Here is a 21,028-nt window from a genome sequence, read left to right on the forward strand (position 1 = left end):
AATAGCAACAGTGTCTCTGTAATACTCAGACTGTGGTATCCGACGTTTGCGACCCGGTATCGGCGCTGTACCGAATCGGGTTTTCCGGCGATGCACCGGAGATACCAAGCTCTCTCTCGCAGCAAGGCAGGGACTTTGTCGCCAAGTGTTTGATTGGAGACCCACTGGAGAGGTGGTCGGCGGCTGCGAATCAAGACAACTAAACAAAATTCGAAACAAAAATCCAAACAGGTTTGAGTTCAGTGGGCTCAGAAAACTTATGAGGAAGCAGCAGCAGCTCCCTTGCTCCTTGGAGCAGCCTGTGTACCTTCAAGGAAGCCGCTCTTGAACCTCCTCGGCACATTCCTCAGCAGGGTAGGCGCAGGCGGAGCAGCGACTCTTCTGGAGGTGGAAGCTGCGGCGGCCACACTGCACACAGAGTGTGGGTCTTGTTCCTCCTCTTTCCGAAAGCAACAGGATAGAGCAGAAGAAGCAATTGAAGCAATAAAGTCTTTTGATTGGGTTTGCTGGTGGTTTGCTGGTGGATTGGTGAATTTGTTTTTTATATATATATATATAAAAAAATAAAAATAAAAAAAGAAAAAAAGAAAAAAAGAAAAAAAAAAGAAAAAAAAAAGAAAAAAAGAAAAAAAAAGAAAAAAAAAAAAAGAAAAAAAAAATTCTTTCTTTATTCTTATAGGTCTTTATATGGCGGAAGAGAATTCTTATTCGTTTGGAGATTCCCAGATACCTTCCTCCTCAACCGTGTCTGAGGTGGATGTCAATCCAAATCAAAGATTAAGCTCGGTCTTGTTAAATGAGTTTAATTACTTACCTTGGTCAAGAGCAGTGAGTCTTGCCCTAGGTGGAAGGTCCAAGCTAGGGTTCATAAATGGAAGCATCGAAGTTCTTGATGTTTCTTCACCAACTTATGAAATTTGGCTTTGCAAGGATCAGCTAATTATGTCATGGCTCCTAAATTCCATGGAACGTAAACTAGCTGAAATATTCAGTTATTCTGAATCATCATTCAAACTATGGCAGACAGTCAAGGAAATGTATGGCAGCCAGAACAATGCTGCACGTGTGTTTCAATTGAAGAAGAACATTTCCAACATACAACAAGAAGGAAAACCCTTTGTTCAACTTCTAGGCAGCATGAAGAGCATGTGGAATGAGCTGGAAATGTATCGGCCTCACACAACTGAGGCGTCTTTACTACTAAAAAGGGCAGAAGAAGACAAGATATTCCAACTCTTGTCAAGTCTCGATCCAGGATACGAAGACCTACGAAGCCACATACTCATGAACCCCGAACTACCTTCCTTCACCAGCGTATGTGCAACAATCCAACGTGAAGAAGTACGAAGGAAAGTCATGAACACTGGCACAAAGACTAGTGTAACTGAAGCAAGGGCTTATCTAGCCAACGAAAGAAAATACAAAGTGAAGAATCCACACTTAAAGTGCCAACACTGCAACTATACTGGTCACGTTAAGGAGACATGCTGGATTTTACATCCAGAATTAAAGCCAGAGTTCATGAAGGATAACAAGGGCTCACAAAGACTGAACCGTGCACCACATAGAGCCAACAATGCAACTACCTCAACCTCTCATAGGTCTGATGCACTCAAGAGCTTCACTGCAAATCCAGCTGCACTCATAAATGAGTTTGCAGTGTATCTTCAAAGCAAGAAAGAAAGGATTAAGAGTGACCAAACGGTCGGCTTTGAAGATGGAAGTTCAATAGCTTTGCTAGGCAAGTTTGCTGGATTTCTGACAGAAACACAACACATGGCCTAAGATGACATGCAAGGTATCATGACTGCTTTTAAAACTGCTCTTAATGTAAATATGATGCATGATTTGTGGATTGTTGATTCGGGTGCCACAGATCATATGACCAACCATGTTTCTAAGTTTCACAAGTTTGAAAAATTTTCAAAACCGTCTCAAGTCTCAACTGCCAATGGTGAGAGATCTAAGGTTTTAGGGAAGGGAAATATCAACTTAATATCGGACAAAATTGAGTCAGTAGCCTTATTTGTTCCTTCTTTTCCATTTCAACTTCTATCTGTGGGAAAAATCACCAATACCTTAAATTGTTTGGCCATTTTCTCTCCTCACAATGTCATTTTTCAGGATTGCCTCACCAAGAAGACAATTGGTGAAGGGTTTTACCTTGATGGCCTCTATTACATATCAAAAAACAGTCCCAGAGGATTTCAAGCCAAGTCCAGTCCATCCCAAGATAGTCAATTGTGGCATCAACGTTTAGCTCATCCTTCCCAACCTGTTTTGTCTTCCTTGTTTCCAAACTTAGGTAATGATTTAATTTCGTGTGAAACATGTCATTTGTCTAAAGCCACCAGATTGCCTTTTACCTCATCCTTATCTAGGACTAGTAAAGTTTTCGAACTAGTTCACTCAGATGTATGGGGACCAACGTTTGAATCTTTTGATGGTTATAAGTATTATGTAACTTTTGTCGATGATTTCTCTAGAGCCACATGGTTGTACCTTTTAAAGTCTAAGAGTGAAGTGATTGAAGTTTTTAAGGATTTTCACAATCTTGTTAAGAACCATTTTTCCTCTAAAATTCAAACCTTAAGATCTGACAATGGCACTGAATATATGTCCCATATCATGTCATTATATTTGAGCAAGCATGGTATCATGCATCAAACAAGTTGTGTCGGCACACCTCAACAAAATGGTGTAGCTGAAAGGAAAAATCGTGACATTCTGGAAAAAACGAGAGCATTAATGTTACAAATGAACGTACCAAAGAGATTTTGGTCACAAGGAGTCATGGCGGCTGTGTACATCATCAATAAACTTCCTAGCCGAGTCTTGGGGTTTAAATCTCCACTTGAAGTCATGAAAGGAAGAAAAATCGACCTTTCACATCTTAGAGTCTTTGGCTGTGTCTGTTTTGTTCATATACAGTCACACCATCGAGATAAGTTGGACCCTAGAGCTCTCAAATGTATTTTTCTTGGTTATTCATCAACACAAAAAGGATATAAGTGCTATGATCCTCAACTAAGAAAAATAATTGTATCTAAAGATGTATGATTCCATGAAGTTAACCCTTTTTTCAGCAAATCACATGAAGCCACAAGTCAGGGGGAGTGCATCTTAGACCTAATTCCTCTACCAAGAATCTGTACTTCTACACCTCCCATTGAAGTCAATAATGAAGGTACTCATCCTGATAATTTTGGGCATGATGATGACTCGGTGCATGATGATGACAACGGCAACATAGAAAATCCTCAAGGTGTGGATGACAATTTGAACGAGGATGAGAAAAACCTCCTAGTACCTCGACGCAATCCTCGGCGTGATAGATAACCTCCCACAAGGTTTCAAGATTTTGTCACATATAAACCGAGGCATCCAATTTCAAATTGCGTGTCGTATCAAAAGGTAACTCCATCTCATGCTGCCTTTCTTAACAACATTTCAAGTCACAGTGAGCCTCAAAACTTTTATGAGGCTAATAATCAAGTTGTGTGGAAAGAAGCAATGAAAGATGAACTCAAAGCACTAGACCAACACAAAACCTGGAGCATCACCAAACTTCCACAAGGAAAAAAGGCAGTGGGCTGTAAGTGGATCTATAAGATCAAGTTTAATTCTGATGGTTCGATTGAGAGGCATAAAGCCAGGCTGGTGGCTCGAGGATTCACTCAAACATTTGAGGTGGATTACAAGGAAACATTTGCTCCTGTTGCAAAAATGAACTCAGTAAGGGTTCTATTGTCTGTTGCTGTCAATAAAGGTTGGTCTATGTATCAAATGGACGTGAAGAACGCTTTTCTACATGGTGATCTTGAAGAAGAAGTCTATATGAGATTGCCACCAGGACACCCACAAAGCCAAGAGCCTAATTTGGTGTGTAAGTTACATAAGTCAATTTATGGACTGAAGCAATCACCACGTGCTTGGTATGCAAAACTAAGTACCGTTCTTCATAACATTGGTTTCAAAAGGAGTAATGCAGATTCATCATTATTTGTTCGCACAAGAGTTACAAGCAAATTAGTTGTGTTGATATATGTGGATGACTTAATAATAACAGGTGATAATGCTGCTGAAATCACCACACTCAAACAGTCACTTCAACAACAATTTGCGGTTAAAGATCTTGGGGTGTTGAAGTATTTTCTTGGAATCGAAATGGCATCTTCTTACAAGGGACTATTTCTTAATCAACGAAAGTACGTCATGGACCTACTTAAAGATGCCAATATGAGTGATGCCAAGCCTGCACTTACCCCTCTTGATAGCAAGCTCAAGCTTGACTTGGGAGGCACGCCACTCTCGGATATCAGCTTATATCAGAGGCTTGTCGGCAAGCTGATCTACCTAACGATCACCAGACCAGACATCTCACATTCAGTAAGTATTGCCAGTCAGTTCATGCACTCTCCCACCATCGAGCATCTAAACCTTGTCAAAAGAATCTTACGGTACTTAAAAGGGTCTGTTGGTCGTGGCATCCTCATGGCAAAGAATGACAACACTCAAATCATGGGGTACTGTGATGCTGATTGGGCAGGAAATGCAATCGATCGCAAGTCCACCACTGGTTATTGTACCTTTGTTGGTGGAAACTTGGTCACGTGGAAGAGCAAGAAACAAACTGTCATCGCAAGATCAAGTGCCGAAGCTGAATATCGTGCAATGGCCTCAACTGCGTGTGAGCTGATATGGCTAAAAGGACTTTTATGTGACTTAGGTGTGTTCACAGCTCAACCAATGACCTTATTTTGTGACAACCAGGCTGCCATGCACATAGCATCAAACCCCGTCTTTCACGAGAGGACGAAGCATATTGAAGTTGACTGTCACTATGTCCGTGAACAAGTACAGTCGCAGGTGATTCAGACACATTATATAAAAAGCTTCGATCAGCTGGCTGATATATTCACCAAACCTCTGCCTTCTCATCAGTTTCAAAGACTCCTCTCCAAGCTTGGATCCATCAACCTACTGGATCCAGCTTGAGGGGGAGTATTGGAAGAAGCACATGGGTGTACAGACAGCACAACACAGCAAGCATACAGCAAGGGTGTGCACTCAAAGCACATGGGTGTACAGACAGCACAGCACATCAAGACAGCAAGGGTGTAAAGGACAGCAAGGGTGTAAAGCTTTCAGCTTTCTTTGTTGCTGACTCATGGACAACAGGAAAGGAATTGCATGTGCATGTGTGCTGTTGCATCCGAAGCTTTCTTTGTATTATGTATAAATATGCCTTCCCATAAGGCTTTCTAGATATGAGAAGTATTACAATTCAAATCAGAAAAATCAATACCATATAAGCAGAAACTATTCAGCGTTACTTTGAACAAATTCCATTCAAATAACTAAATTTACCAAGAAGCATATATGCTACTAAACACCAATAAGAACAGAAACAAATAATTTAAATGCTTGAGCTTCAATGAAAGCACTTTACCCTTGCAATTTTCCAATATAGTGGAGAGGCAAGATGCACATGTATCAGTGAGAGGATTTTCGGAGATATTGAGCACTTCCAATCGAGCAAATAGCAAAAAGGGCATTTGCAAATCTGAAGATTGAAACACAGAAAATGGTTGTGGACTGATAGTGAGTACAAAAAGGCCTTACCATTGTCCTGCTAACAGCAAATTTAAATATATAGTTCCTGACTGAAATAATCGCACTGCATATAATAAACCTACAAAAATCCATGATCCAATAGACTTCGCATCATGAGTATTGTTGCTAAATTTCGATAAGATAAGAGACAATCGGCAAGTTATTGATGGTTAACACGTCCCTTGTTAGTTCTTCCAATTACATAGGTGGAACTTGAAAAATTACAACCTCATTTTCAAAGTTCAGACATGGAGGAAACTACATAGATGAAGTTTCAGTCTTAAACTGGCTACAAGGAAATTATTGGTTAGCCATTTTTTCTGATCTTAAACCGTTAGACTATACAATAATAGCTCAAATTATAATAGCCTGCATTAGGAGCTTAGAAGGTTATTACTACAAAGATGTAAACTCCAGATCTCCTGCTTTGATACGATTATTCTGAAAACTTACTGGGATATAATTAGATACTTGGGAGCTCTTTTGGCATCAGTTCCTAATGAGTTCAGGGATCATTCTCGTTCTTGTACGAAGATGGATGTGTTAGCAGCTGTAAAATGAGTTTGGGTTAAGGTTTTGATTTTTGTAAGATAGCCCTGTTTGAGGTTTGATCTAGTACATTAGGTTTGATCTTGGATGGTGGATTTCTAATCCACAATAAAGCCATCTGGCAACAAACAAAAGGCGGAGAGAGTCAAAGTTCACCCTTGCTTACAGTCTTTCTTGCATAAACTTAATACATGGGAAAAACATGTATATGAATCATTCAAAGAAGTCAGCTTAAGCTTTAACAAGAAAGTTTTTACAATGTTAATTAAATACATGAACCAAAGAAGTTACACCAAATCGGTTGAAGTGGAGATCCAACGTCAATCCAGCAGATTTTTGGCATGATGAAGTGATTACTTGTTGCAGTTTGTTCATTGTACCATTTCCTGGGAAACAATGAGGCCAATAAACAGTTAATACTGCCCACAATTCCTGGGAAAATGTTTTAGTAAATGTTTTAGTAAGTGAAGAATGTTTAACAGAAAGGCTGCTAAATACTTTCTAGTCCAGAAGCAACACTTTTGAATCTAAATAAGCGTAGGCTAGAAATCACATGCTATTAGTATTACCTAACTCATTGTGAGAAAGGTCTAGCAATGCAAATGTTTTATCGGCATGCAGGGCATCCAACAATGGCATTAATGAAAAGTCTTGCAGTCCGCAATCGGACACATTAACATCATCATCTGAAACCCGAAAGACAAAAGTATGAGTTTATCACTCGATTTTCCTCTAGCCTTACCTCCTGCTCATAGAGTTTCTTAAGCAGCTTCATATTGGGCGTCACAGATGACTTGTAGCAGCAATCAGTGTATAGTTTTATCAACCTCTTTTGAACCCATCTTATGTCGGTAACAGGTAAAATTGGATTGGCTATTAACATAATGGAAAGAAGTTGGAAAACAATACATTTCCTTTTATGTTATTGCTAGCAGAAACTATTAAAAAAACAAAAAATATACAACTTTAAATCTAAAATCATGAATTTCAATCAGTGTATAGTTCTACTGTTGTTTGATTTAGTTATCAGCTTCATTCATGGTATTTTAGTGATTCACTACCCGATTAATAAAACCCATATTTTAATTCTTTTAATTTTATGGATTTTTGGAATCTGATTTGGTTTTTGATGTTTTCTCAGTGATTGACTTCTTTGGTGTTTATCTCACTTCCGTCAAATCTCTTTCTGAAGGCTGCTACAGATGCTTGATTTGTTCAAGTCGGCAACAACTGCAGAGGTAAGCTCTCTGATGAAATCATCTTCTTCACACTTTATTTCTTTTTACATATGGCTAAAATTTTTTCCTGTGAATTGGAACTCAAATCGGAATTACACATTAGTAGAAACAAATTTCATGAATTTTATATGCGTGTTTTTGTTGGTTCTGTTCTTTAGCTCCAAGCAAATAAGTGGAGTGAGCCCTGGGGCACCCAAGTCCAGCGAGTCGACTAATTCCAGGTCAAGCCTGGGCATCACACCGGCCTCCAACGGCGCTGTTTTCTGAAATACTCTTCACGTCGGTAAGCAATTAAGACTTTTGGTTCAGTTTTTATTATGCTCAATTTTGTATATGAACGAAAAAAAAACTTAAATTGATTTGGGGTTTTCTTTTGTTCAAATATGGGGGTTTTGTGATTTTGGATTTAGAAATGGGTTTTATGTTGAAATTTCCTTTTTGTGATTTTGGATTTAGAAATGCATTTTCATTTGATTTTTTTTTTTTTTTTTTTTTTTTTTGGTGAATTTGCGGGACTTGCTGGAGGGAATTGGGTTGTCGATGAGATCCAAGGGCGGAGATTGGGATGAGAAGAAGATACTGAGATGTTTTCCAAACTCTTCAGCTTCATTGAAACACTGTGACTGTCTGTTTTCTTCGATGTGTGCAAAGAGAAATAGGCGGGGTGGAATAGCTGAAGAGATCAAGAAGCATGTCGTGCACTGGAACAAAGATACTTTCCTCTCCACTTCTCTTGCAACCCATATCCACAGTATACTCTTCCTCGATTCCCCATAATCTCAATGGCGGTAACATCGTTCGAGCATGTTAGCTTCAGTTCCGGATAGCCGCAACTCTCCGGCCTTCCATCTCCCCAAAAGGGAAATCCCACTTGTGTGATGTCTCCACAGTGAAACGCGTTACTATAATTTGTGTACGAATCAAAGCTTGAGGACAAAGGAAAGTTGATGAAAACAAAGAAGGCGAAATGGGATGAAAAGAAAAGCCAGGAATTCATATTTTGGGAAAGTGGAAGTATTTGGTAGAAATGAAATGAATAAAGTTGGTTGTGGTTGGAGTTGGAGTTGGAGTTGGGAGTTGGAGTGACACTAGGTAAAAGGAAGGAACTAGAGAGAGAGGAAAGGAGCTAGTGACGTTATAGGACAAAGCTTATTCAAAGAAAGGAAGTTCACCCAAAACAAAAAGAAAGGGATGGGACAAATTATGAGTACTTGACGTTTTGTTGACTGTTTATCTTTCTATTTATTTATTTTTATTACCTGCAATATTTTAAATTAATTTACACCAAGAAAGAAAAATACTTGAACTCAGAATATAGTACATTAGGGGAAAAAAAAAAACCTTAAGTTGCCAAGGCAAATCATCACTTGCATCTTTTAGTGTTTATACGAAGATATTTGGAGCTGGGAATTTGGGTTAAGGTACATAATAGGTCACTTATAATTTGATATTGAACTCACTATTAAAAAAAAATTTCATTTACAGTATAGAGGGAAGGGAAGTGATAAACAAGCAAGGGAAGTGATAAACAAGGAAACACACACCATTTCTAATTTCTCACATACTCATGTTAAATCTTATTTGTTTCTTTCGGTTTGATTTATCCAATATATGCTTGTCGCTTGGAAATTCATCCAGCACCACCATAGAGTTATTTTTTCAAGTAATGGGGTACCGCCAATCCACTCATTTTCAAAGGTTATGCAAAAACCCTGAAATTCAACACGGCTTCAATTCTCTTCACTATTTGTCAGAATAGAATCACGTGGCTTCGCAAGATGCATGAAGCGGGCACACTACCTTGGTCCACTGGTCTGGGCCACAAATGCAAATGTTTCACACATTTTGTGTTGAATATATATTTGATTGCTGGAGGGGTAGTAGGAGTGAGTCACTCCTACTGTGTTGATTCATTCATATATAGAAAAAAAAAAAAAAAAAACAAAACAAAGATGAAATGCATACTTGATTATTTAGATTGCCTCAAAAACCACAGATTCGTTCAAGTAAAATACAGGGTTTCTACTGTATTGATACCAATGTAGTAGAAGAATCTGCATGGGATTTTGGAGGAGAAGACAAGTAAGGCTTGGGTGGTATCTGCAACGAATCAACACTCCCTTCCAACATATCTATCACTTCCTTCATCGCTAGCCGGTTTGAAGGATCAGTTTGTATGCACCACAAACTTACTATGATCATCTTCCTCGCTCTTACTTTGTCTTCCTCGTTCGTAACACTCTGTAGACCAAGCTCTTCATCTCGTTCAAGACGCTGGTAAATCCAATGCGGAAAATATATTTCACTTGTATTTTCAACTTCCGTGTTGATGTTCCTTCTTCCTCCAACCATCTCCGAAAGCATCATTTCGTAACTGTACACATCAGACTTGTGCGAGACCTTTCCAAAGTTTCTAGAAAATAGTTCTGGAGCAATGTATCCTGCTGTACCTCTAGCTCCCAACATCGACACAATGCTCTCGTTCCTGTTGCATATTTTGGCGAGGCCAAAATCCGAAATTTTTGGGGTAAACTTTTCATTGAGAAGAATGTTGTGAGGCTTGATGTCAAAATGCAAAATTCTTGTGTTGCAACCACGATGTAAGTACTCCAATCCTCGAGCAATACCGAGTGAAATTTGATCCAGAGTTTCCCATCCCAAGTGATGATGATCATTCTTGGAATTACTTGCATTAAATATGAACTTCTCGAGCGATCCATTAGGCATGAATTCATAGATCAGAGCCCTCTTCGAACACTCAAAACAGTAGCCCAACAAGGAGACGATGTTGACATGGGAAGTTCGACTAATGGCGGCCACTTCATTGATAAATTCTTCTCCATCTCCTTTAAGTTTGGTCAAGACCTTCACTGCTACAAGACGGCCGTCCTTTAACTTTCCTTTGTAAATAGCACCATAGCCTCCTTGTCCTAATTTTTCTTTGAATGAGTTGGTCATTTTCTTGACCTCCGAATAGCTATGCCTTTGAACTTGAAGCGGCCCATGCCTCCTTAGAAAGGCCTCAACAATTTGATGTTTTTGGATACGCTTGTTCCAAAAGAAACAGCCGACAACAACTAGAACGACGATAACAGAAGCTGCACCAACTGTTAAAGGAGAGTTAAATTTGATTGGAGGTATGTTATGCAGAGCAATCAATGGACTTTGCTAGTGTGTTTAAATGCTTGCTCATTCCGTGATTCTTAGAAAATTAATCCAGAGGGATTGGAGAATGATTGATTTCCGTCCTTTGGTTCTAAAGCTTGTCCTAGATGAGTATCCATATCAATTAGATATTTTAATGTAGAGATATCAATCTTACCTAGTCCTAGCTTCAATTTCAACTGCTTATCTCCTGCACCTTGAATTGTAAAGAAAACTGCAGTTAGCTAAATCACACAAGATCCAATCTTCTTAAACTGGAAGAGTTTAAAAGAAAAAACAATAAACGCCAATCTGCTCAAAACAAGTGAATTTGTTCATGTCCCACCAACATAAAGTCTAGACTCCTAACTTAAAACTGATTAATTGCATGCCAGTAAAGAAGAGAAGCAAATAAAATTTCCAATTTATGTCAACTGATTAATTGCATGCCAGTAAAGAAGAGAAGCAAATAAAAATTCCAAATTCAATCTCAATTGGAAAACAGTAAAGAAGAGAAGCAACTCTTAATCTTGGGGAGGTGTCCCCCGCGCCCACCCCTAAACCCTAATTGGAAAACAGAACAAGCAATAAAAAAACATAACAATGGAATTGAAATTTGCTCATTAAAATGATCATTCCTCCACCCAATCAATTCCATATAGATTACTTCCCCGTTACACCCTCATTCCTCCACCCACCATCCTTCCGAAAATTTGCTCATTAAAACGATGCGCTGCAGTTCAAGTATCGATTGTCATCCACAGCCGAAGATTTTCAGACATGAGAAAGGCATATGGTAGTTGAGATCACAAGGAGCCAAGAGATGTTTTGGCAGGCATAGTGATGTATTTCCATGGCGCGAGAGAGCGAGTACGATTCAAAGTCGAAGAAAAAAGAGATGATAGTTTCACTTGGAACGTTAATTTAATTACTAGTGCTTATAGCCAATGGAAAGTTTTGGTGGCCAAGTTTGTTACTATTTCTATGGTCAACTTTGCATAGCCAACAGATCAGCCACCTTACTAGAAAAATTGGCTTAATCTTGGATTTGTATACCTAAATCGCTCTGCACTTATATTACAATCATCAAAGTCAACAAGGGCTGACACGTTGTCGGGGAATGGGTGTAGTTGTATGGTAGGTTATGTGTATGTTTCGGCAAAAATACATTGTTTAACATGTATGCAGAAACATATATTTCACTACTTGTAATATGTAAAACTGGAATTTAAAAGAAAAATTTTGCAATGTGAGAAGAGCAACAAAAAGGGTTTACTAGAAAAGCACCAAACAAAGGCTAAAACTGTTAAGAGGTTGAGTTTTGGAATTCTGGGAATGGAAAAAAAATTGCAAAGACAATCTGAGAAGCAAACGCGATGGTGATTCATTCATCAGCTCACGCAAAGGATGTGAGGGAATATTACCGTTGCTACTTGATGGGAGAGAGCAGTTTCTCTCTCTTATATCAGCACAAAGTCTAACCATCCAAGTAATCTATCTTATGAGATGATTGCAAGTGGCAAGAACTATAACTCAATACACACACACACATTTATATATATATATATATATATATATATATATATATCTTATTCGTCAACACACAAGCTGACCAAATCATGAACAATCTTTAAGGGTTTTAGGTTGGCTCGGGCTGCATTTGCGAGAAATATAAGGAGTTATTTGGTATTCAATTCGGAAAATAATTCATAGTTTTTGAAATTGATTAAGGTAACTACATTATTTAGCAATAATTGGTTTCAGAAACCAAAAAAATTTAATCCAACATGGATACCAAACTAATCCATTAATTTACTGCTCTTTTGCTAACAGTTGGCTCTTACTATACTAGATTCCTTCCCTCTGCTTCCAAATTTTAGCATGGGACCAGATAGCTCACATTTTTCGATGAATCATCTAGAACTAAAAGCAAGCTAGGAGTTCCAAATGTGTAATTTATATGAGAATGACAAGTGACAGACATACCTCCGTTTTGACTTGAATTACTAGTTCCATTACATATGGATGCATAGGCTTGATCTAGGCAAAAGCAACTGAATCCAGAATTAATAGTATTGTTAAGCCCACACTGTCCTCCTGATTCCTCACATTTGTTACATTGATTGCTGTCAATCTCCAATTCCAATGGGAAGCCCCTGTTTACAGCATCGCTGACGGTTGTTTGACTGGCCTCTATAGCCTGAGCAGCTGCTGTATAAACCGAAACAATAACCTCATCTGTACAGCTGACAGAAGAAGTCTGCTCAACCATCGAACGTGTCGCATAGAAAACAGGGCTCACTGTATTGCTTATGTTGCACTGCGTGCTAGGAAGCCCTATGTTGTTGATATTGCATTGGTAGTAAAACGTCATGTTTGTATAACCAGAGCCATAATCAAACAAGGAGAAGTTGAGGGTGGTGTTGACGAAAGTGGGAGGACAGATAGTACTCCAGTAATCCAGCCTAGCAACCGAAACAGTCCGAGGAGTAGTAGTAGAATTCATTTCAAGAATTCTAAAGCTCAGACCTTTCATGTTGATCACAGGGACTTTGTTTAGACATTGGACCTCGTACCCTGGCTGACCACAGTAAGTAGCTCTGTTTACCCCATAAAAGGGGTAGGAGATGTTTCCGACGCCACCACAATTGATAGAGCTGCTGCAGTTTGTGAATTGTGCATCATCCTGGCATAGACTTAACTCCACGTTGATCGAAAGGAAGGAAGCGATCAAAAGAAATGGAAACAACGATTGGAGCAGAAAGGAATGCATGATGGATGTTGGAGGAAAAAGCTCAGCAAAGAGACTGGAGAGTCAAATGAAATGGGGGAAGTAGTACAAGGAATAAGAGTCAGGTTTCTCGTTTTGTTTTAATATACAAATTAAGGGTAGGAGATGTCTCCGACGTCACCACAATTGACAGCTCTGCTGCAGCTTTTGAATTGTTCATCACCTTGGCATAGACTTAACTCGAGGTTAATCCAAAGAAAGGAAGCGATCAAAAGATATGGAAACAGTGATTGGAGGAGAAAGGAATGCATTATGGAAGTTGGAGGAAAAGGCTCAGCAAAGAGATTGGAGCATCAAATGAAATGGGTAAACTAGTAAAAGGAATGAGAGTCAGGTCTTAATATATAATTTGATCCAACTTCCAAAATCTTGAAATGTAGGCCCTCTGAAATATTCAAAGATACGAAACAGTAGCCTCTCTTTTTTCTGCAATGTTTCTTTTCTCATTTTTCCGTCATTCATATTTGAATTTTGACCAAAAACTGATATTTTAATTTCTTGTACACCGGCCAATCCGAAGAAGCCACATACAAGTTTAATATTATTTCTGGTATGGAAAATAAGTACCATAGTCAAGGGACGACGGAGTCAACTCCAGAAGCTATGTAGCAAAGTCGAGGGATCATGGAGTCGGAGAAAATATTTTAATAGAGTTGTTATTTTCACTTCAATGTCTTATCTTCCCATCTATATTTTTATAAATTTTTTAATTACAAATTTATCTATTTGTAAAATGATTAATAAGGATCTTAGTTATTCCCTTTTGTATTACTTTTTTTGTTTATAAAAAATAAAAATAAAAATTTTGAGCTGATAACTCTCACATTATGTTTATATGTTTTGGAATTCTGGAAATGGAAAAAAAATTGCAGAGACAATCAGAGAAGCAAACGCGATGGTGATTCATTCATCAGCTCACACAAAAATGTGAGGGAATATTACCGTTGCTACATGATGGGAGAGAGCAGTTATACATCAACATAAGCTGACCAAAACATAAAAAATCTTGAAGGGTGCGTTTGTTGCATCAGATTATCTTGGACTAAACTAGTTTCAAAGACTAAAGGGTGTATTCAATCGAGAATTTGAGAGACTTTAATGGATTTATAAATCTATGAATTTTTATGCAGTTTAATTGATTTGTAGATATTTCATATAAAATTTTGATTCAATTCCCTCAAAATCTCATAGGAAGATGTGAGATTTTTGGATGCTTAAAATACATTACGAAATCTCTCCAATTTTCTCTAATTCCTCAACTTTATCAAATTCTTTAAAATCAATTTTTAATTGAATACACCTGAAATATTATAAACTTTTTTGAAATCATAATTGAATACACTTAGATTTCTAAAGATTTTAATAAACTATCTTAAATTCTAATTGAATACATCTTATATTTCAGAGAATCACTTAAAATCTTAATTAAATACCCCTAGATTCATTAAAAGAATGTAAATCCCTCAAATCTCAATTGAATACACCCTAAACTAAACTAAACTTGACTGACTTAGTAAAGTATTTGGGGAAGTATCGGATTAAAAAACAAAATAATAATAAAATCTAATATTATATTATTTAATAAATAATTAATATTTATTATTATTTAATTCATACTTTTATCCATTTTTTTCCGTTCTAGAAGCTTCACTAGTCGCTTCGGACACTTCCTACTTCTTTTCCGTTCATCTACCTCATCCTTAATAATTTTGCTCTTTCCTCACCCTCTTTTTCTCTCCTCTCCCTCTGTTTCTTCCTAATTTTTCTCCGTCTTAATCCCTTTTTTTCTTCGTCTCCATCATTTTCTTCCTATTTTTCTCCGTTCATCTCTCTTTTTTTTCCTATTTTTTCTAGGACCCAATTGGCAAATCAAAACCCAGATCAGAGTCCGGGTCATCTGGGTATTCATCGGCCTGCTTCTCCGGCATCAACGGCGAAGGTCTGCGATCAGGGAGTCTGGAGTGCATGTGTGATTAGAACGATCGTTGTGCATGTGTGATTAGAACGATCGTTGTGCATGTGTGATTGGACAACTGCTGTGCGTAATGAAACGCACAGCGATTTTGTAATTTTCTTTTTGCTTTTTTTTTTGTTTCGAATTTTGGGTTTGGATCTGGTTATGAAAATGGAAATACTGAAGATTTTTTTGCCTTTTTTGTTTCGATTTTTGCGGGATTTAGGTTTGTAAATGGTAGATGAGAGGGGAGAAGCAGGGCAGAGTTGCGAGAGGGGATCTCGGTTTAGATTCCTTCCCCCTGCTTCCTAATTTTAGCATGGGACCAGATAGCTCACATTTTACGACTGATCATCTAAAACAAAAAGCAAGCTAGGAGTTCCAAATGTGTAATTTATATGAGAATGACAAGGGACAGACGTACCTCCGTTTTGACTTGAATTACTAGTTCCATTACAAGTGGATGCATAGGCTTGATCTGCGCAAAAGCAACTGAATCCAGAATTAGTACTAGTGCTAAGCCCACACTGTCCTCCTGATTCCAAACATTTGTCGCATTGATCGTTGTCAATCTGCAATTGCAGTGAGAAACCCCCGTCTACCGCATCGCTGATCACAGTTGTTTGACCGGCCTCTATAGCAAGAGCAGCTGTTGTATAAACGGGAACAATAACCTCATATGTACAGCTCACAGAAGTCATCGAACGTGTCACATAGAAAACAGAGCTCACTGTACTGCTTATGTTGCAGGACTGAAAATTAGGAAGCGTTATGGTGGTAGGGCATTGGTAGTAAAACGTCATGTTTGTGTAAGTAGAAACATAATCAAACAGAGAGAAGTTGAGGGTGGTGTTGACGAAAGTCGGATTACAAATACTATCCCAGTAATCGTTCCTAGCAACCTTAACGGTCCGAGAATTTGTTGTAGTGTTCATTTGCAGAATTCTATAGCTCGCACCCGTCATGTTGAACACAGGGACGTTGTCTAGGCATTGGACATCAAATCCGGGTTGACCACAGTAACTAGCTCGGTTTACCCCCCAAAAGGGATAGGATATGCCTCCGACGCCACCACAATTGAGTTCGCTGCTGCAGTTTGTGAATTGTTGACCATTCTGGCATAGACTTAACTCAACGTTGATCGAAAGAAAGGAAGCGATCAAAAGAAATGGAAACAACGATTGGAGCAGAAAGAAATGCATGATTGATGTTGGAGGAAAAAGGAAAAATCTCAGCGAAGAGATTGGAGCATCGGATGGAATGGGGAATTAGTAAAAGGAATAAGAGTCAGGTCTCTTGTTTCGTTTTAATATATAATTTGTTCTAACTTCCAAATCTTGAAATGTGGGCCCTTTGAAATATTCTAAGGCCCTGTTTGAAACACCGGATAAAGCATCATCATATAGTACTAATATTACAAATATTACAGAATACGATGTTTGGTGTCCCTTTAAACTAAATAATCCGGATCCACCTTTTTTAGACGGTATTTACCTGCTTGCTTATACCGTCCAAAACCACGGTACAATTTAGTCGCGCTGAAATCTCTTGCTCTCTCCTTCCTCTCCAGACCCAATCTGGGTCTCCAGACGCTCTCTCTTCCTCTTCAGACGCACTTTTGCTCTGTTGTCTGAATCCCATGTTCGTCTTCTCAAATTCTTCTTCTTCGTTTGAATCCCAGTTCGCCTTCACTTTTCTTGTTCTTCCTAGGTTCCGCCCCTCCCCCTGTTCTTCCCCCTCCTCCTATTTTTCTAGCAATTTTCTTTCAATTGATTGAATCTAGTTATTGTTCTCTCTAATTATGCAATTGATTATGTAATTTTGTGTTTTAATTAGAATTTTAGAATTTTTGGGTTTGCTGTTGGGGTCGAATTTGGGTTTGTTGTTGGTGTTGAACTTTAATTAGAATTTTAATGATTGGGTAGAGTGGGAGTGTGCAGGTTCACTTACACTTACCTAAACAAATACACGTAATATATATTAACATTATGTCTCACAAATCCTCTGCAAAAATAAAAGTTGTTATGGTCTGCATAATTTACGCAGTCATGTATCTATACATTTTTAGGTTTTAATGGCAAAAAATTTGGAAGTATGAATTTACACCACGATCTCAACGAGGATGTTGTGGCAGCAAGAACCAAGGGTTTCACACTTTCCCTTCATAAATAAATGGATGGTCTGGTCCTTGATATGCCTCCGAGCTGCACCAGCTCTTGAACTTGACCATGAAGAATGCAATACTTATGCATTTTCTCTGGAGAAGCCATTGCTGCTAAGTTCCAGTAGCTGCAAATTTTTTGCCATATTAACGGCAGTAGAAAGCTCTTGAATAAACTGGCGCCCAGGAGACGAGGAATTACTCTGCTACGGGCTTGTAAAGCTGTCATCAAGTTCATGTGCAGCAGTTTCAACCTTTTCTTGATCATCTTCACTATCAGCAACTTCAAGCGCATCTAAATCAGTGTTCGCATGGCAGGAACCCCGTTGAGCAGGGTCAGCTTCCTTTTGTGCAGATGGGGTCGGAGTAGATTCAGAGTACTGTTTTTCCACGTTGGCGTTTTCAGCAAGATTCAGCTCTTCAAGACAACCATTACCTACTTAAAACATCAAACCGAACAATTATTATTAGTTCCATTTCTTGGGACTAATATTTGGGAGTAAGGACAGAGGTGAGCTTAGTAGTGTGAACCTGATAATGCCTTGATTATTCGAAGAATTCCAGCAGTCCCAACACTTTCAGACAACATTGAGAATCCAAAAGCATTGATGATAGTGCATTGCTACCCTATGCTCATAGTGATGAAATGGAATTAATTAGAAATGTATCGACTACCCTTTTTGTCTTGGTAAGATCCAAGAAATTCTCGTAGCAGAAACTTGATTCTTAGACTAGCAAAGAGACTAATGACAACATTCTTTTAAGATAAAGCCCTTGGACGGATTTGGGCGTACATGGTGAAGAATGACAATTCAGGTCAAAAGTTAACACAAATAAAGTGGAAGCACAAGGGACATGTAAAGGCCAGAAGAGTGTTAATGACAAAATAATCTCATGCAGCTCCAACAAAAAATCTCAGGTTTATAATGGCAGCATAGCTTCATGTATTTGTATATACAAATGAGAGAACAAACCTTCTCTGTGATGGGATTTTCCGAAAGGTTCAGCTCAACAATGCCACAAATCATAGAAGAATCGGTGCTTAGTCTGTGAATATAATTAGACGTCACTTTACATTTTGAAAAGTCAAGTTTCACAAACTCTGAAGTTTGGCTGAACAATGACTCAGTTAATAGTAAGAGCAACTCCACCATGGTGGATTGCTCAGGAGACAGGCCAGAGAAAAGGGCCCAAGGCCCTGTGGATTCGCTCCGGCGTGAAGGAGCTGGAGGCCCGAGCTCTGGGCCTATGAAGAATTGCCAGCCCGAAAGTCTGAGTGGATATGACGTCAGGGCTGACGTCAGCCCGATGTCAGACCCTTTTTTTATTTTTTTTCTGTCAGGCGCGTGCACCCCACTCGGGCGTGGGACGCGTCGCCGACATATTTTCAGAAAAATCAACCCACTTTTTAGACTGAAATGTTACCGTTGGGAAGCCACGTGGCTTCCCATGGTCCGTTCGATCTCAACGGCTCTTTAACTTAGACCGTTCGATCTTAACGGTAAAAAAAATAAAAAAAATCTTATTTAATATCAACCGTTCGATCTGAGATCAACGGTTGATATTAATATGCTTTATAAATAAATAAATAAAAGAAAAAATAGTTTTAAAATTAAGAAAAGTTACCGTTGTAACACGTGGCACAATCTGGAGTGTTGAAATTCAAATTTTTTTATATCCAACGGTAGAGATTAATTAGTTGAATAAAAATTTAAAAAAAATTGTAAAAAATCCGAAAAAAAATCTGAATTTTTTTTTAAAAAAAAATTGTTTTTACTTTTCTATAAATAGATAATGACACGTGGCGCGACGTGATTGGTTAATAATCTTATTAGAAATCCATCACCAATAATTATATTTTCGGATAATGACACGTGATACAACGAGTACGATTAAAAATCTTATCGGAAATCCATCTCCAATAATTGTCTTTTCGGATTTTATGACAAGTGGCGCAACGAGAACTATTAAAAATTTTATCCGAAATTACAAATAAAATTATTTTGTATTATTTAATAATTTTCCGGATAATGACACGTGACGCAACGAGAACGATTAAAAATCTTATTTGAAATTACAATTAAGATTATTTTGTATTATTTTATAAATAAAAAAAATACTAATATTTTATTGCCTATTGCAAGGGCTATTGAAGTGCAACGGTGGAGATGCAAAAGGCAATTACTGTTCATTAAAGGCAGTTACTGTTCACTGGGTGGATAGCATAGTGTATTGCCTGGGGGAAGGTTTCACACATTGGAACTGCCCTAATGCCTCACCCTGCAAAAGAATATTAAAAAACAAAGGGTAAATTACATTTTCATACCTCAGGTTTGGGGCTTATTTCAATTCCTTACAACATCTTCAAAATATTTCACTTTCATACCTTAAGTACTATTTTATTTCAAAATAATACATCCTTTACATTTTATATCCATGAATCCGTTAAGTGCTGACGTGACTGCCAAATGTGTGCCACGTGGCAAAAAAAAAGATTTTTTTTTTTTTTTTTTTTTTTTAAATCTGACTTCTCTCAAAAAAAATAAAAAATTGAAACTCATCCCATCTCCCCGCAACCACCACCCACATCCCTAAAACTGCAATAGCAACAACAAGAAGGAAGAAGGAGAAAAAAAGGAAAAAAAAAAAAAAAGAGACAAAAACCTAGGAAACACAGATCCCATCACCCCACCCTCGGCCGAAACCTCATTTGAATCTTCAATCAGGAAAGAACAAAAAAAAAAAAAAAAAAACTTACAAAACCCAGAACCCCCCCCCCCCCAACCCAATGTTTCCCATCTGTAACCCAAAAAAGAAGGGGAACCAAAAAAAAAAAAAAAAAAAAAAAAAAAAAAAAAACCCATCCTATCTGCAACCCAGAAAAGAAGGGAACCAGAAAAAAAAAAAAAAGAATGAAATAAAAAATAAAAAATAAAAACAAAAAATTTTGGGGGGGGGGGCGGGGGGAAGGGGTGGCGGGGATCATTGCTTCTCTTTATTTCTTTCTTTCTTTTTCTCTCCAGGTTTAAAAAAAAAAAAAATTATTCTTTTTGCCACGTGGTACAAATGTGGCAGCCACGTCAGCACTTAACGGATCAATGGATGAAAAATGTAACGGATGTATTATTTTGAAATAAAATAGTACTTAAGATATGAAATTGAATGTTTTGAAGATATTGTAAGGAATTGAAATAGAAGTGTAATTTACCCAAAAACAAAATTGGACTAAAGCGGTAAGGAGAATAGGCATAATGACGGAAGTCCAACAACAGTGAGAACTAAGAAGTAATGCAAAATGACAGTGCACTCACAATGCCAATACCAGTTTCCCGAAGACTTAATCCTGACAAGGACAAGGTTTTAGCAAGCTTGCAAAGGTTATCAACTACAGACTGCTTTAGCTGATGAAATTGGGGTTCTACCAGAAAACCAATTGGAAATATGGGAAGTAGCATAAGACCATATAAGCACATAGCAAACCTTGTCCCTCACCGATGTGGGACAACTCTCAACACGCCCCCGCACGTGTGGCCGATTTTCAAGCCTACACGTGGACAACACAACAGGGTGACGTG

At 38.1% G+C, this 21,028-nt stretch overlaps 1 protein-coding gene, 2 long non-coding RNA genes and 1 pseudogene across 4 annotated transcripts; 1 reads left to right on the forward strand and 3 right to left on the reverse strand.

Annotated features, from left to right (window-relative positions):
* Positions 1-195: 195 nt before the first annotated feature.
* LOC148689703 (large ribosomal subunit protein eL37y pseudogene) lies at positions 196-881 on the reverse strand (annotated as a pseudogene).
* A 5,476-nt stretch (positions 882-6,357) lies between these two features.
* LOC148689704 (uncharacterized) lies at positions 6,358-7,079 on the reverse strand. The gene is made up of 2 exons (XR_015958560.1): positions 6,908-7,079; positions 6,358-6,551 (listed from the first exon to the last, which is right to left on the reverse strand). It is a non-coding gene; the product is annotated as an uncharacterized LOC148689704 (long non-coding RNA).
* Positions 7,080-7,085: 6 nt separating this feature from the next.
* Positions 7,086-8,613, forward strand: LOC137709511 (uncharacterized). The gene is made up of 2 exons (XR_015958551.1): positions 7,086-7,403; positions 7,562-8,613. It is a non-coding gene; the product is annotated as an uncharacterized LOC137709511 (long non-coding RNA).
* Positions 7,867-16,508, reverse strand: LOC148689705 (LEAF RUST 10 DISEASE-RESISTANCE LOCUS RECEPTOR-LIKE PROTEIN KINASE-like 2.4). Of its 2 annotated transcripts, XM_088689353.1 has the most exons (4): positions 15,709-16,508; positions 15,063-15,078; positions 11,103-11,111; positions 7,867-10,510 (listed from the first exon to the last, which is right to left on the reverse strand). In XM_088689353.1, exons 1-4 carry the CDS (start codon positions 16,492-16,494, stop codon positions 9,426-9,428), a joined length of 1,896 nt encoding a protein of 631 aa, XP_088545479.1. In that variant the 5' UTR covers positions 16,495-16,508; the 3' UTR covers positions 7,867-9,425. The 2 variants fall into 2 exon arrangements, with proteins under 2 accessions (XP_088545479.1, XP_088545478.1); XM_088689352.1 differs by lacking the exons at positions 11,103-11,111; positions 15,063-15,078; positions 15,709-16,508 and adding exons at positions 10,726-10,764; positions 12,534-13,530.
* Between the last annotated feature and the right edge of the window lie 4,520 nt (positions 16,509-21,028).

The sequence above is a fragment of the Pyrus communis genome, chromosome 17 (assembly GCF_041283825.1).
Source record: "Pyrus communis isolate YQ-2024b chromosome 17, ASM4128382v1, whole genome shotgun sequence".
NCBI lineage: Eukaryota > Viridiplantae > Streptophyta > Magnoliopsida > Rosales > Rosaceae > Pyrus > Pyrus communis.

Coding starts and splice junctions, on each gene's coding strand:
- LOC148689705 (XM_088689352.1), bottom strand. CDS start 13,320: ATGCATTCCTTTCTGCTCCAATCGTTGTTTCCATTTCTTTTGATCGCT. Junction 10,765..12,533: donor TAATTCAAGTCAAAACGGAG/GTATGTCTGTCA, acceptor TTACAATTCAAG/GTGCAGGAGATAAGCAGTTG. Junction 10,511..10,725: donor GAAATTGAAGCTAGGACTAG/GTAAGATTGATA, acceptor CTCCTTTAACAG/TTGGTGCAGCTTCTGTTATC.